At 45.0% G+C, this 17500-nt stretch overlaps 1 protein-coding gene across 5 annotated transcripts in view; it reads right to left on the minus strand.

The window, feature by feature from the left end:
* Positions 1–17500, minus strand: part of cdc14ab (cell division cycle 14Ab) — a 60724-nt gene that overhangs the window by 24291 nt on the left and 18933 nt on the right. For all 5 annotated transcript variants that reach the window (XM_080831788.1, XM_080831785.1, XM_080831786.1 and 2 more), the window contains 5 exons: positions 15582–15644; positions 12851–12938; positions 8900–9130; positions 6575–6713; positions 4967–5114 (listed from right to left, as the gene is read on the minus strand). In XM_080831788.1, coding sequence (XP_080687914.1) covers positions 4967–5114; positions 6575–6713; positions 8900–9130; positions 12851–12938; positions 15582–15644 — 669 coding nt within the window. The remainder of the gene's footprint in view (positions 1–4966; positions 5115–6574; positions 6714–8899; positions 9131–12850; positions 12939–15581; positions 15645–17500) is intronic.

Raw genomic sequence — 17500 nt, forward strand, 5'->3', positions numbered from 1 at the left:
CACAATTTGACTTTAATAGGGTAGTGTGTATGTTTATATGGATGTCAAAGCATGCCTGATGTTAATATGACACTGAATACCTGTTCAGAAATGTGGCTCCTCAGCCTGATGGCCTGTCTGGTTAGCACACCGCTTCTGAGTAAGCCCATTCCCCCATAACAACCCCCCCCCCCCCCCCCCCCCCTCTCACTTGTACACTTGGGGGATTTTCCGCTTCTGTCCCTGTGTGTTGCTGGGCGGTCCCAGTAACCTTACTCCATCTCTAGAGGTGTATCCTGCCTGTGCTGCACATATGTGTGCTTAAGGACTCTTTTTTTGGGTGCACCACCTAGCACTCTTTTTACTATCTAGCCTACACTGCTGTACAATCCCTGTATTTGTCCAATTCTAATATGAATGTATGTGTGAATTGCCGTAATGTCCTGTGTGTGTGTGTGTGTGTGTGTGTGTGTGTGAGTGAGAGAGAGTGAAATTACAATCCAATACATAACATTCCCATGCCTATAATACCCCTATAAATTATTTTTTCTTTTCTTTTGTACAAGGCAAGTTGCAGGAAGCAGCTGAAGTTAAGGATGACCAGAGCATCCTCATTCACATCAAGGACAGAGACTGTGGCTCTGGAGGTGCAGTACCACAAAAGTTGCTACAGAGAATATACAAGGTTTTTGAGTGAGCCTGCCAGAGCAGAGAAAGAACAGCAAGTCATATCTTAATTTTATGAAAACACATACAGTACAATGTGTGTCCTATGATTGAGACAGTTTGTTCTCACAACACGGATCTCACAACGAAAGCTCTCACAACACATATCTTCTTCTATATTTTTTGTAAGGATCGGGTCAAGATTTGATCTGAGCTATAAATTATTCTGCGAAAGGGTAATCCGTCAAAGGCTGCTGATCAACCAAGAGGTGCTGAGGATGAGCCAACTGAGGAAGGCATTTATTGACCTTGTGCAGTCAAGTGAAGGTGTTGATGCTTTAACCTACAGGTAATTGCAAGGCAGTTTATTATTTGTCAAATCCAAGGGAATCTGCTCTGCTTGTCATATGCACATACTGTACATGTATTGTTTTGCAATAAGGAGGATGGCAGTGTTCTTGATAGTGTGATGTTTGTTACAGTATGCTTCTCTTGGGAATACTTGGTATTATATATCTAACTCCACCAATATTATTTTATTCACTTAGTTAATTGTGAAGGTGGCTATTGTATATCAGCCACAACATGAAGCCCCCCTTTGCTGGTACTCATATGACTCTTTTTTTGTTGTTGATTTGTTGTGCTGCAGACAGGATGTATTGAAGAAGAGACTCAGCCGTGATTTTCCACAGCTAGTGTTCCACATCCCCGCCAAACGCAACACTTCTGAACTGGTCTTTGCTTTTCTGCAGGACTGTGTTGCACAGATTTGTCATTATAGTTATTGTGCCAATTCGAAAGTAAGTGAGGAACTTGATAGCTGTCCTGACACTGACAGTAAGGACTGAGTGTCCTTAATCTGTTATTCTTTAATTCTGTTTTGTACTGTTTTCATATTTTTCATAAAGATTGTTTATATGGTTGATCAGTGTTGTATTCATTTGTGGAAGAATGAATGAATGAATGAATGAATGAATGACTGAATGACTGAATGAACAAATGGTCATTGGTTTAAGTACAATGCTGCCTTTTATTGATACAAGGAAGGAGGTTTATTTGTCACATACATAGAAATACTAATGTAAAGCATGTAGTGACATTTTGTTTGGTGTTAAGCTTTTTGCCTGACCTCAGTGTTTTGAAAAGTCAATGGCCAGTGATGATGCCGTCAGGACACTATCCACAGCTGTGGGGTGTACTACGAAACTCGATTAGAGAGATAGGTATGCAGTACCACGAACGTTGTTCTCTTTTGCGTCGCTACATCACCATGGTATCTTATGCTAGCAAGTAAACCTGGTCGGGAGGAGATTTTGTGATAAGTAAAACTAAAATCGTGTGAAAACACCGCCTACTGAACAAGCGATCTCACGTGTAAGATTCTGTCATATGTTACAGGGGAAGCTCCACCTATCCAAACCCAGTTTGACAAATATATCACATAGCTGCGGTCGTAGTACCACTTAACTTTTAGCCCCAGTTAAGGTTTTAGCAAGCCTCACTATGTCTAGATAGCCTGGCTATCTGTAACGAGATTCGTAGTACACCCCACTGTTTGCTGGGTGTTCACAGTCCATGTTAGATCCTCTGTCAGGCGTATTCTCATGTATTTCAAACTTGATTTAAATGACTTAACATACACATAACATTATCGCTTATTTGCCTCATTGTTCTTCTTGGACGTGGCTAGGTATACACCACTGTTTAGAATCCCTTTGGCCCGATTTTGAGGATGTTCGGCTGTTTTCCTCTTTATCTGTAACGTAAATTCAAACCATGGTGGTCGCCATCTTGCCAGTCTGTTGTCAAAAAGCAGCTACCTCATTGGTGTAGAACGATCACATGTCGAACCGTGCCACCACTCGTGATCAAAATCTTATTACGCTGTGAAGGCTCTAGTTCTGCATAAAACATAGACGTATCGACAATCGCCTGGAAAGTCAGCGGCGAACTTTTTTTTGGCAGATCAGCACGACTCGTTCTTTTTTATGAGCTAAAGATTGTGTAGTTCGCCGTCTGCGGAGCGGGATGAAACGATAACAGGGTTCACCATCCGGCCTATCAGTCAGAGCGGTACACATACCAGGCAAGCTCAAGTACGGAGCAGACCTACTATCGAGAGGCAACCCTCGGGCGACGGACTGGGCTCTGCACCCTCAGGTAGTAGAACAGATATGGCAACGCTTTTACAAAGCGGAGGTGGATCTGTTTGCCAACAGAGAGAACACCTGTTGCCCCCTATGGTTCTCACTGGGGGGCGACAGTCCCCCGTTGGGCGTGGACGCGCTGAGCCACCAGTGGCCGAACTTGCGTCTGTATGCTTTTCCCCCGATCCCGCTTCTCCCACTGCTGTTAAGCAGAATATCGGTCCAGGGCAAGGAATTATTATTAGTGGCCCCCCACTGGCCCAGTCACCCGTGGTTGGCAGACCTAATCAGAATGTCTGTGCAGCCATCATGGGAACTACCTCTGAGAAGGGATCTCCTAACGCAGGCGCACAGGTCGATCTGGCATCCTCAGCCAGAGCTGTGGCGACTCAGGGTTTGGCACCTGAAAGGCACAAGCTCCTAGCCTCAGGTTTGTCTGACTCGGTGGTGGCAACGATACAGAGTGCACAGGCAGCTCCGACCCGATCGCTGTATACGTTAAAGTGGCGCAGGTTCGAGAAGTGGTGTGTTGAGCGTCAACAGGACCCTATCAACTGCGCACTGGGCGTCATTCTAGAATTTCTCCAGCAGTTATTTGATGAGGGGAAGGCGGCTTCCACTCTCAAGGTCTACCTGGCAGCCATCTCCGCCTGGCACGCAGGAATTAATAATAAATCCCCGGGCTGTCACCCATTAGCGTCACGCTTCATGGCAGGCGTGAGACGTCTCAGAGTGCCGGACAGACACCTGATACCGTCATGGGATTTGCTGATTGTATTACGTGCGCTGACAGGGCCTCCATTCGAGCCCCTGGATACAGCGGACATAAAATATGTTTCATTGAAAACGGCGCTGTTGTTGGCATTAGTGTCAGCAAAACGCGTTAGTGACATGCAAGCCCTGTCTGTCAGTCCATCGTGCCTTCAGTTCTCGATAGCTGGGGACAAGGTAGTGATGAGACCGAATGCTGCATACACACCCAAGGTGGTAACAACCCTGTTCCGCAATCAGGTGATTGAGCTGGCAGTGTTCTCGCCTCCCCCGTTTGCGTCAGCAGAGGAGGAGCGCTTGAATACATTGTGCCCGGTGCGCGCCCTTCGTGGCTACGTAGAGCGCACCAAAACGTTCCAACGGTCAGATCAACTGTTTGTATGCTTCGGGGCGCAGTCAAAAGGCAGACCTCTATCTAAACCCAGCTTATCCTGGTGGATAGTGGAGGCTATAGTGTTGTCTTATACAAGTTAGTCTCTTCTTCCTGGGCCTTGTTGAAAGGCGTGTCAGTGGAAGAGATATGCAAGGCAGCAAGCTGGAGCTCTCGCCACACTTTCATTAGGTTCTATATGTTGTGACGCAGCCTAGTTTCTTGCAAGGCGTTCTGCGGGCCAGCAATGCGGTACCGCCAGAGCCTGAGGAGGATTAGAATGAGATAATCGTTCATCGGTTCTACGTGGTAGAATGCATGAACGAGATACTAAACGTAAGATTGTTTAATTAAACATAGGTTCATCTGCCTCTGCTGGTCACGACGCAACGAACCGACCAAGGGTCGAATATATGGACAAGGGGATAGTGATTCCCTCAACATATGTGCACGGTGAAGTGCTAGTAAGTGTTCACAAGCACAAATAAGGCCCTATGAACGTTCACCACCAGCTGCTGTATGAACCTCCGTGAGGGCAAAGCATAATAAAGTTGGGGTGATATGGCAACCACTGTATTTACACGGGCTAATGGAAACTGTCCCGTTGTTATATCGCAGATTCCTGCGATAAGGAACGTCTCGGTTACTTACGTAACCTTGGTTCCTTAAGCACGGAACAAGATATAACAATAGTTGCGTGATAGTGTTTTTTCTTCTTTGGGTGGGTGTTTTAACGCTCAGATTTTGATCCAAGAATGATGGAGCAGCAGGCTGTGGTTTTTATAGGCTCCGGTGGGGGCGGGGCCAGAGCACAGCGCGCTTCTCCCTGCCTAAGCGGCGTGAATGAATAAGTTCTTCGAACCAGTCCATGACACTAGGTCAAGTCCCGTTGTTATATCTTGTTCCGTGCTTAAGGAACCGAGGTTGCGTAAGTAACCGAGACGTTCTCTAGTATCTAAGTTAACGACCGGAAGAGAACATCACCAATCATATTGCATTTAGGAATCTTGTGAAAGCTCACACTCACACTCACCTCCTCCATGCGGGACTTGAAGATGGAGCTGCTCAGACTCATGTCGTCGAGACTGGAGATGAGGTGGCTAACGCCCCGGTCCTCCAACACCCTCTGCTGGTGCTCAGCGCGCTGCAACTCCCCTTGCTGCCACAAGAGGGCCTGCTTCCTGAGGAGGACACAACACATGAGATCACTTGAGAGCTGCTCAATACAAGGGCCCGAAAAATAAGAGGGAGAGAGGAATAGAGAGAGAGGGAGGAAAGTTTGCGTGTGTGTGTGTGTGTGTGTGTGTGAGTGTGTGTGTGAGTGAGTCCGAGTTAGTCAAGGACATGACTTTACTTGGCCTGATCTTACTCCTGAGTTCTGGATGACTAAACCAAAAGGAATGCGTGTGTGTGTGTGTGTTAGCCTGACCACTTGCTAAAACAGAACCTACAAAGGCACGTGGCAATGTTGCCTCTCAAAGACTAGGTTGCATCATGGGAAAACTATGACATCAGATAAGCTCTAGATAGCATGACACTCAAGGTTGTGTGTGTGTGTGTGTGTGTGTGTGTGTGTGTGTGTTTGTTGCTGTTAGATATTTTTCATTTTGTTTCGTTCTGACCAGAAACGTTATTTTTCTGTTCCGTTCCCGTGTTCCTATACTTCTCTTCATATTATTAACCGGTTAGAACCTTATAAAAGAACGGTTAATAACGTTCTTTTAAAAAATGTCATGGGGGGGGGGGGGGCTGGGGGTGCAACGTGCAAAATAAACACAACTCATGTCCATACCTAGAGGCCTATGCCTACTCTCTTCTATTAACTCGAGAGCTAGCCTATTTGAAATGGACAACAGATAGCTTACATACCAAATTGCTTATTCAGTTTAAGGAAAAGTATGTACTCCAAAACAATCTCCTTCAGATTGCTGCGCAAAGGAGACAGGATATATTTGAGAGATTAAAAGGCACACTCCTCACTGACCTGGGTAACGGGCACAGGCAGCACACTCATTGCAAGTTTGGATGGATCTGTTAGGCTACTCGCTAGTGTCAACAGTAGTTTCACTTCAGCCAGGCGGTATGGGTAACATTTAGCGGGCAGGTAGCCAAGCCCATCACTTCCGGAATAAAACTTTATTTCAAGATTTATTTTACCAATAGTTTTATTTCCACAATATTTCAAGAAAGGTTATTTGGAAAGAAAAATAACGTTATTAACAAGTTATTTAAAATTGAAAATATTGTTTTCACTCCGGAACAGCTGAAATTGTTTTTGACCCCGTTTTCGATTACGTTCATCACAAAATCTCATTCTTTACCGTTTTCGTTCTTTGAACCGTTTCTAATCCCTGGTTAGAACTGTCACTTTTTTCAAATCCATAAATGGCTCAGGGGAATTTAAATGTAACCCACCTCACCCACTCATGCTGTAGAAGTGTGTGACTGGAAAGTTGCAAATTCTCCAGTGCGCTCAGAACTCAGCAGCAGCATTTTCTCCCTCAGTAAACATCGCCATGTGTGTGTTAGTTGTGTGTTAGTTGTGTAGAATGTCTGGACTCTATTTTTCAGCTGTTGGAAAAGTGTGGAAAAGATGTGTGTGCCTGCATCTAGTGTCCATGGTGATGGTGATGTCACTCACTCCTCCAGGAAGTGCTGCTGAGGTCCAATGATGGAGCCGGGCCGACAGATGCGTATCCAGGCGATGGACTCCGCTGCCGTGAAGCGATAGTGTTTCATCAGGTAACAGCCAATCAGAGTGCCTGTACGACCCAGTCCAGCTACACACACATGCAAGGATGAAGTGATATTTAGTGTTCTGGTGTACAACAATTAAAACATACACATGACCAAAATGACACACACACACAGAAACAGATACACAGATAAACACACACACACACACACACACACACACACACACACACACACACACACACACACACACACACACACACACACACACACACACACACACACACACACACACACACACACACACACACACACACACACACACACACACACACACAAACTAGGGCTCTAAGTTGCGGGCCAAGAATCTTTGGATTGTAAAACACAGATGGTCATCTAGTCACAATTACTCTGCAGTAATTAGGTGTATGTCGTTTGTTTTTCGTTCCACTAGGTTGACTTTTCTCACTGGTATTCTTATCTCTACCCTCTTCTCTGGTCGTCTCCCAGTGCTTTTACAAAGGGTTTAACCAAGAGCAGAAAAAATGGAATTAAGGGCACTAAGTGTGGTATTGCACTATAAGATGATTTCTTTATCATGTTTGGGTTCATTGGACTACAGTGCAGAGGTTCCGCTAGAGAAAAATGTTGCCGGAGTTTTCATTTTCCGGACATTTTAATAATAAGCCGGTCATATATCTATTTCTGCTTCTAAATTAGCCTATTGAAGAAAACTGACGCCATGTTTAGCTTAAAGAATTACATAATCAGGTTGTTTAGAATGAAACATGTTTATTTTAAGTTTACAATGGGAAAAAAAAACATAAAGCCTGATGCGCGTCAATAAATGGCCTTTAATCGCAACCTGCTGTGTGAAATTGAGCGCTGCATCAAGGTCATTGCTCTGACTATGTTCAATGACAGCGGAGATTCTAAAATGATTAGACCCTCTTATGAATCCGTTGAGTCGTCCTGCCATTTCGAAGAGCTAACAGAACATTTTACTGTTACCAATTACTTCGCACCTTAGCCATGGGAACTTAATTCGGACATAAACGCCCGACACTTCGGCCTTTTCTCTGGTAAAGCTGTTTGAACATCTAGGGCTTCAGGTAGGCTATTCAATGTTTGGAAAGTTCACTTTCTACATGAACTAGTTCAGTTCATAGTTTACATTTTGAACTAAGTTCACAGCTCCAAAAAATGAACTTGTCCAGTTCTTTTTTTCAATATGTTGCAAGCTATTTTTCAAAATCTCTATCTGTCTGTCTGCTCTCGGCCTCTACGCAACTTCGGCGCTCTCACGCACGGGCCTAGACAGTAGAATGAAATGAAACACGTTCATACGCAACACTGCAGGTATTACAGGTTCACCCTCATCAGTTGCGTTTGGCCTCTGAAAAAAACTTTTAAGGCTAGTCTGCTTGGCCATGTTTGATACTAATCACTCAGTTCGCTCCGTTTGTAACCGACGGTTTGCGCTTTAGCCTATTTATAATGCAGCATATACGTGTTGTTAAATAACTTTCAAGCGGCAGAATAGCCTGTTCCTTTAAAACATAATAAGGGCAGTGCACGTTTGCTTTATAGGCCTTAATATTAGGATTGTTGTCAAATTCAGATTGTGTTTGCTGGACGGGATTTTTAAGAAATTCCAATCAGACAATTTGACCGGTGAGACCTAATATTTTCGGACATTTCAATTTTTTTCCGGACAAAGACCGGTAATTACCGGACAACGGAAACGCTGCTACAGTGGTCTCAGTCCTTCAGCTGAATAGATCTCAGAATCATGGGAATTGTGGTCTCTGTAGGCAGTAGGCAACCCGGCTCTGGAGGTGACAAACCCCGCCATTTGTCCTTTCTGTGTGATCCCCATCACACACACGCACGCACGCACGCACGCACGCACGCACGCACGCACGCACGCACTGTATTGTTTTGTTCTGCAAAGCGCAGAAAGACGCACAAGCAGAAACCTTCCAGTTCGGTTCACTTTATTCTTTGGAAGGCGACCCGCAGTGGGAAACAGAGAGCAGGCAGGGGCCGTGAGAAGCTCTCTAATCACAACCTCACACTGATACTCCACACACTCACACTGACACTCACAGTCCATACACACACTCTCCACAAACAGAAACTCCACACACACACTGACACTGCACACACACACACACATACACACAGACACTGTAAACACACACACAGAGACACTGCACACACAGACACTGCAGACACACACACACACACACACTCTCACTCACTCACACACCTTTGCAGTGTACGGCCACAGCCCCGTCAGTGCTCTCACAGATGTGCAGGAAGCGACGCATGATGATATCACTGGGGGTAGAGCCATCCACGAAGAAGAGGTCGTAGTGGTCCAAGCCAGCGTCCGTGAAGCGCTTGGCGTCGTAGATCTTCTTGTTCAGCCGGATCACCGTGGTGACGTTGTGCTTGCGGAAGTAGGGAAAGTAGGCCTCTGGAGCGTGGAGAGGGTAGCCTGGGAGAGAGGGAGGAAGGGAATCACACACTCATTTCGGTGCGTTTGTTTCTTTTGTTTTCCTCCCTATTTGTGAACTCTCAACGCAAAGCGTCTACGACGGGGCTAGTCGGCGCCGGGTCATTCGTCTGGGCTGGCCAAGCCTCATACCAAGGTAAGCTGGCAACTTCCTCTGGCACACCACAGACACCTATCATCGAACACCTCTGACTAACAATGCAACGCATATAAATTAGGGGATTCTCCGGTAGACAGTGGGATCCAGATATAGCCTACCCCTAGACTACGGTTGTATACGGTGTGATAGCTGCTATCGGGAGGCATTCCCTAATACAGCGGTTCCCAAACTTTTTAGGCCACGCACCCCCTTCTACATCCCGATCAGGTTCACGCACCCCCCCCCCCCCCCCCCCACCTTAAAAAAAAAAAAGCAACAGCGTCTTTTTATAGCCGCATTAAAATCGGACCAATAAGAGAACAGTTTGCTAGCGCGTGGGGTTTGTTTAAAATATTTAATCGGTTTAAACACAAACCGAACAAAGGGGCAACTGCAACATTTTATCATATTAATTATTGAATCGGAACAAAGCACACGAACAACAGGTGTGACAAAATATGACATACATTAATACATTTCAGTGACACAATTTTATAGGCTACATTTAAAATATTTTAAAGAGCAATACGGATGGCGAGGACACACGCACGCTCAGAGGCAGATTGCAACACATGTAATTTACACTGAATACACAGCGGTTACATTCTTCTGGATCACATAACAAAAAGTTAAACATCACGGCTGATATTGATAAAAAAGGAGGAGTCCATTTGAGTTTGTTTTCTTGCATTTTCACGTCGAGTGCCTCAGCCTGCAGCAAGAGAGAGAGGGAGGGGGAGAGAGTGAGAGATGTGAGAGAGAGAGAGGGAGGGGGAGAGAGTGAAAGATGTGAGCATTTCCAATAACCAAGTAGCAAAAATTAACAATAACATTTGGCCACATACTTACGTATAGGCTATTAATGCGACGGATGGGCCTGCATCTCTCCACAAAGCTCTGCGATGTTTGGAGCAATTGAAGAGAGTTTTAGCCGTAGATCCTTTTCAACAGCGACCAGTCTTTGACGATATTTAGATTTCACGGCTGTCAGAGCAGAGAAGCCAGCCTCACAGAGATATGTTGTGGCGAAGGGCATCAAAACCCTCAAGGCTTGCTTTGCCAGGACCGGGTATTCTGGCATTGCGTTGGTCCAAAAATCCACAAGTGGCTTTCTCTTGAACTGCAACTGCAGTGCTCCGTCGGATGACAGCTCAATGAGTTGCTCCTGCTCCTGAAATGACAGCTGTGGGACAGGGAGGGAAACTTCAAACGGGTTACGAATCCACGTCTGGGATGTGTCCATGGGTGGGAAGTATCTCCGCAGCTGTTCGGCCAGTTGTGTGAGGTGTTCAATCATAAGGCTTTTCACTGGCTCCCCCATGCTCACATTGTTCGCCTCCAAGAACGCGTGAAGCGTAGGGAAACACAGGAGCGTATTCCCACTCACGCAGCTGGTCCAGAACCGTAGCTTCTTAATCATCCCCTCTATTTTGTCTTGAGTGTTGAACAAAGTCACACTGACTCCCTGCAGACTTAAATTGAGTTCATTAAGAACAGAAAAGATGTCAGCCAGATAAGAAAGCTTTTGAAGGAAGTCCTCGTCGTGCAGATTGGAGGCCAAATGAAAAGGGTATTCCTCAAAAAACTGCTGCAGTTCGTGCCGCAGTTCAAACAGCCTTGTCAGGACCTTGCCGCGGGACAACCAACGCACTTCGGTATGCAGCAACAGGGCTGTATGTTCGCTGCCCATCTCGTTGCACAACAGGGTGAACACTCGTGAATTAAGCGGGCGTGCTTTAATAAAGTTGACAAGTTTCACGGAATCATTTAGGACTGCAAGCAGATCAGCCGGCATGTTTTTGGCTGCAAGGGCCTCTCTGTGAACGCTACAATGCAACCACATAACGGTTGGGCAGACTTTCCTTATGTGAGCTATAAGCCCGGTGTGCTTCCCCGTCATTGATTTTGCCCCGTCTGTGCAGATTCCCACGCAGCGTGTCCACTCGATTTCATTTGTGCCCATAAAATTGTCAATTAAATTAAATATGTCTTGGCCTGTTGTTCGGGTAGCAAGGGGCCGACAAAACAAAAAATCTTCCTGCACCGTGCCTTCAAAAAGGTAACGGACGTACACTAGAAGATTGGCCAGATTGGCCACATCTGTAGACTCGTCTACTTGAAGAGAGTAAAACTCACTACTCTTAACCCGACAGACTAATGTTTTCAAGATGTCTTCGGACAAAGTGTCAATGCGGCGCGACACAGTGTTGTTTGACACAGGGATCATGTCCAACTTTTTAGCGTCTTTCTCTCCTATCATACATTGCACCATCACTTTGGCAACTGGCAAGCACACGTCTTCAATGATGGTGTGAGGTAGCCCCTTTCGTGCGATTCTGTAGCTTGCCAGATATGAAGCCCGTAGTGCGCTTTTTGTTGACCCAACAAATGAATGAGACTGTATCTTAATTTGGTTGTTTTGTAACTCCTCCAATTTTGATTTAAAAAATGTAAGGGGCTTTTGACTTTCCCTGGCGTGTTTTGTGTTCAGGTGCCGACGTAAGTAAGAGGGCTTCAGACAGCTATTAGCCAAAACCTCACTACACACCACGCACTGTGGCTTTGGGCATTCTGCATTGCCGATCCAAGTGAAGCCCAAACCCAGATAATTGTCATCATATTTCCTCTTTTTTTTCCCTGTCTGGTGCTCACTCTCGTTTCCTCTTTTCCCACCTAGACTCCGTGATTGGCCTATGTGTTCCCGATGTGTCTTTTCTATCCCCTCCTCCTTTTCGGTCTTCTCCATCTCATTTTTCTCTGACTCCCGCTCGATTTCTTCTCCCGGTCTCTCCCCAACGCACCTCTCCGTTTCTCTCGCCTCCGATTCCTCACTCTCTCTCTGTCCGTCTCCTCTGTTATCAGCGATAGGTTCAGATGTCCCTTCTGAACGTTTCCCCGATTTCAGCCAGTTAAGCATAATTGCATTAATGTTATTGTACTTGAATGAATTAAATTAGCTGTTAGCTAACGTTGGTTAGGCGTACAAGCTCGGCTAGCTAGTTGTCATGGAGAAATAACACTAGTGTGTAGCCCTACGTAAAAGACACATTGGCGGCAGGAGCTGAAATGCATTTATTTATTAAATTGTACGTTTTAATTAAAAAAAGAATACATCTTACAACAGGATTTTTTTGTGAAAAATCCCACTTCAATTATTACACCAGTAGACCACCATTACAACTTTACTCTCGCGCACCCCCTAGAGGCAACTCGCGCACCCCCAGGGGTGCGCGCACCACACTTTGGGAAACCCTGCCCTAATACATAGACAGAGAGAACCCATCCCAAAGAGGGCAGAACCCGTCCCTCAGAGGAGAGCTGCTGTTAACCAGTGCCTGTTCACATGACAATGCCTCCCCCTGCTGGACAAACACTGGAAATACAGCTTACAGGAAGATCCCCCTTCTCATAACAGAGGTGTCAGCTGCAGCGCCACACAGTGGTGTGGAAGACCAAGCCAACCAGCAGAACAGGAGTAGCAGTAAACAAACAAACAGACAGACAAACAAACAAACAAACAAACAAACAAACAGAGAGCAGAACTCATGATTCTGTCTGCTCACCGTTCTCTACTTTACTCTTGGGGTGGGGGCCGCTGAATGCCAGGAACTTCCCCGGGAGGATCCAGTTAAAGTCGCCATTTTCCACCCTCTGATGGGAGAGAGAGACAGAGAGAGGAAGGAAGAGAGGGAGAAAGAGTAAGAGATGTGATCATATTTGAATCAACATGAAGGTAATGTTGCCTTGATTATCTGATCACATGAGGGGCCAATGGTCTCTCACACACACACACACACACACACACACACACACACACACACACACACACACACACACACACACACACACACACACACACACACACACACACACACACACACACACACACACACACACACACACACACACACACACACACACACACACACACACACACACACACACACACACACACACACACACACACACACACACACACACTCAGAGATGGGCAGTATTTCAATAACTTGTATTTGAAATACTAGTTTATTTACTTTTGAGTATTTTGTAATTTGTATTTGATAGGGCCGATAAAAAATCGAATGTAATTTGTAACAAACTACTTTAGAGTGGAGTAATTTTGTATTTAAAATACTCAAAATACTTTCTCCAGTGTTCAGGCAGAAGGAGATTTTTTTTCTGTCGGATTCTACCACTACCATCTGATCTGCCTCTGAATGTCATTGTCGAATCAGGCATCAGTCAATTTGCCAAAAGTGGTGCTTCTTATGGCCCGCCCCTTTTTGGTGCGAAAAGGAAAATCACCCCAGATCTCTCTCACTATCATGTTAAATCCATTTTTTTTTTCACAAAACAGGGCTCAGGTCGAAAACTTAGATAGCTGTCTTGATCCTTGTCAATTTATCTTCATTAGTACACCAACTAAAAGGAGGTTCTTTCAAGAGCGAATCGAGTTGTTGCACTGAACGTTAGCCATCTTGACAGAATGTGACTTGATCAAAGCCGTATGATGTCCTTATACGCAATTACTTATGACGAAAGCATGGTGGGGATAGCCCTCCCAGAAGCCATAGAGATTGCAATGAGAGCCCTGTTTTGTGAAAACATGAAAGTCACACAGCTGCTGCCTGCAAAAATATATACCCTATATACAAAATCAATCAAGTTGTTGTCTTTTAATAGCTTTACTTAGTTACACTGACATTCTGTGACTGTTCTTCCTTTTTTACTGGGTTCACCAGAGCTTTGTGTATATTATATAGCCCCGTAGCCAGGGCCCATAGACATATTTATGTCAATCTAAATAGTCTGAATAGCCAAGTCACATTGCCAAAAATACTGATGTATACCTATATTCAGCGAAAAAATTACACTGACGGGTGTAATAGGCGGAATATGTGTGCCGGGGCAGGGGCGTGGTGGCGGCGGTTACAAACATGAAAAAAAGGATATGGGACTCAAATGTTTGGGAACCACTGCCTTACAACACTGACAAGGGCCCTTCAGCATGTGTGTGTGTGTGTGTGTGTTTGTGTCAGAGGTTCCGCTAGAGAAAAATGTTGCCGGTCAAAATGACCGGCAGAGTTTTCATTTTCCAGACATTTTAATAATAAGCCGGTCATATATCTATTTCTGCTTCTAAATTAGCCTATTGAAGAAAACTGTCGCCATGTTTAGCTTAAAGAATTACATAATCAGGTCGTTTAGAATGAAACATGTTTATTTGGCTAAGTTTACAATGGGAAAAAAACCCATAAATGCCTGATGCGCGTCAATAAATGGCCTTTAATCGCAACCTGCTGTGTGAAATTGAGCGCTGCATCAAGGTCATTGCTCTGACTATGTTCAATGACAGCGGAGATTCTAAAATGATTAGAAACCTCTTATGAATCCGTTGAGTCGTCCTGCCATTTCGAAGAGCTAACAGAACATTTTACTGTTACCAATTACTTCGCACCTTAGCCATGGGAACTTAATTCGGACATAAACGCACGACACTTCGGCCTTTTCTCTGGTAAAGCTGTTTGAACATCTAGGGCTTCAGGTAGGCTATTCAATGTTTGGAAAGTTCACTTTCTACATGAACTAGTTCAGTTCATAGTTTACATTTTGAACTAAGTTCACAGCTCCAAAAAATGAACTTGTCCAGTTCTTTTTTTCAATATGTTGCGAGCTATTTTTCAAAACCTATTTATAATGCAGCATATGCGTGTTGTTAAATAACTTTAAAGCGGCAGAATAGCCTGTTCCTTTAAAACATAATAAGGGCAGTTCACGTTTGCTTTATAGGCCTTAATATTAGGATTGTTGTCAAATTCAGATTGTGTTTGCTGGACGGGATTTTTAAGAAATTCCAATCAGACAATTTGACCGGTGAGATCTAATATTTTTGGACATTTCAATTTTTGTATTATTACTGGACAACGGAAACGCTGGTCTGTGTGTGTGTGTAAAAGAGAATGTGAGTGTGTATCTGTGTGTGTGAGTGAGAGTATGTGTGTTTGTGTGTGTGTGTGTGTGTGTGTGTGTACATGTGTGTGTGTGTGTGTGTGTGTGTGTGTGCCATTGGGGAGAGCGTGTCTGTTTCTGTGTCTGTTTTGATATTTAGTCTGTAATAGAATAATTAGCAGTCTTTCATTAGTGTGAAAACTGCATTTTCACCAACTGATACACGCACACACGCACACACATTACATAACCAATCTGATGAATTCAGAATGGACCCTTAGTAGGGGCACCCTGCTGGGAGCTAAAATGAGAGAGGGAGTTTGCGGGTGCGTGCGTGCGCATTACCTCATAGTGCTCATACTCATTTACGTCGAAGGTCTCAAACTGGAAGAACCCCTGCTGTAGAGCCTAGAACACACAAATTCACAAGAAACTTATTTCACAGCGCGCACACACACACACGCACACATATACATACACGCGTGCAAATGCGCGGGAGGGCTGACGCATGCACACAGAGACAGAGACAGAGGCAGAGGCAGAGGCAGAGGTAGAGGCAGAGGCAGAGACACACACACACACACACACACACACACACACACACACACACACACACACACACACACACACACACACACACACACACACAGCTGGCTGTATCCCCTGGTCCTGGTTCACTGTGTCTGGGATGTGGAGTTGGTGGCGGGGAAAAGAGTGACGTGTGTGACACATTAAACTCAGACAGACAGCGTGTTACACTAACCAATTACACTGCATAACAAGGGCCTGATGAGGGCCTAACGAGTGAGGGACAGCAGACAGTCACCCTAATCACACACAGCTGCAAGCCCAGTCTTACAGAGAAACAGTGTATACACAAGACACACAGGACTTGCCCACACACACACGCAGGCACACACGCACTCACACACACACAGGAGCTGCTTCAATTGAGAAGATCAGACTCTCAAAGTTCACACACGCCCATAAGCAAATACAATGGCATGCATAAACCAGGTGGTGATGATGGCTGCTTTTGTCCTTTGTGTGCGTGTGTGTGAATCAGGTATAGAGTGGGGAGCAGTGGTCTGTGACAGTTCTGTCAGGTTGGTTATGTAACTGTTCCCTTAGCAGACACGTTTGATAGAGCCATTGCCCACACCCACACACACACCCTCCCTTAGTGTGTGTCGGGTAATTGAACTGTGGTATTAGAGCAGAAGGCCACTGGTGTAGGGATATCAGCTTACTGACACACACATATACAGTCATGGACAAAAAATATTGGCATCCCTGCACTTCTGTCAGATAATCTACCACTTCTCCCAGAAAATTGTTGCAATGACAAATGCTTTGGTATTCACATGTTTATTTCTTTTGTTTGCATTGGAACAACACAAAAAAACGGAGAAAAAAATGCCAAATCTGACTTGATTCCACACAAAACTGCAAAAAATGGACGGACAAAATAATTGGCACCCTCAATTTAATATTTGGTAGCAAACCCTTTGGAAAAAATAACTGCTGTTTTGATATCATGCCACAGGTGTGCTATGGGATTTAGATCTGAACTCATCTCGGCCACTTCAGAACTCTCCAGTGCTTTGTCTTAGCTATTTCTGGGTTTCTCTGAAGTGTGCTATGGGTCATTGTCCTGCTGGAAGACCCATGTCCTCTGAAGGAGACCCAGCTTTCTGACACTGGGCCCTACATTGCGCCCAAAAATGATTTGGCATTTCTCAGATTTCCTGATCCCATGCACACAGTCAAGGCATCCGGTTCCAGAAGCAGCAAAGCAACCCCAAAACATTTGTCCACCTCCACCATGTTTGATACTAGGGACCGTGTTCTCTTCTTTGAAGGCCTCATTTAGTTATCTATAAACTGCTTTACCAGAAAGCTCTACTTTGATATCATCTGTCCACAGGATCAGAATGAGTTTTGTTCCCCCAGGAAAGTTTTGGCAAACTCCAGTATGGCTATTTTATGTCTCTGTGTCAGCAGCGGGGACCTCCTGGGTCTTCTACCATAGCATCCCATTTCATTAAAATGGCGACGGATAGTGCACGCGGACACTGTTGTACCCTGTGTCTGTAGGGCAGCTTGGATTTGTTTTGAAGTTGTTCTAGATTTTGTATCCACCATTCGAACAATCCTTTGTTGCATTATATCATCAATTTTTCTCTTCCTTCCACATCCAGGGAGGTTGAAGACAATGCCATGGGCTGTAAACTTCTTGATGAAATACAATTATTTCTTACAGT

Source organism: Sprattus sprattus (assembly GCF_963457725.1).
Source record: "Sprattus sprattus genome assembly, chromosome: 2".
NCBI classification, from domain to species: domain Eukaryota; kingdom Metazoa; phylum Chordata; class Actinopteri; order Clupeiformes; family Clupeidae; genus Sprattus; species Sprattus sprattus.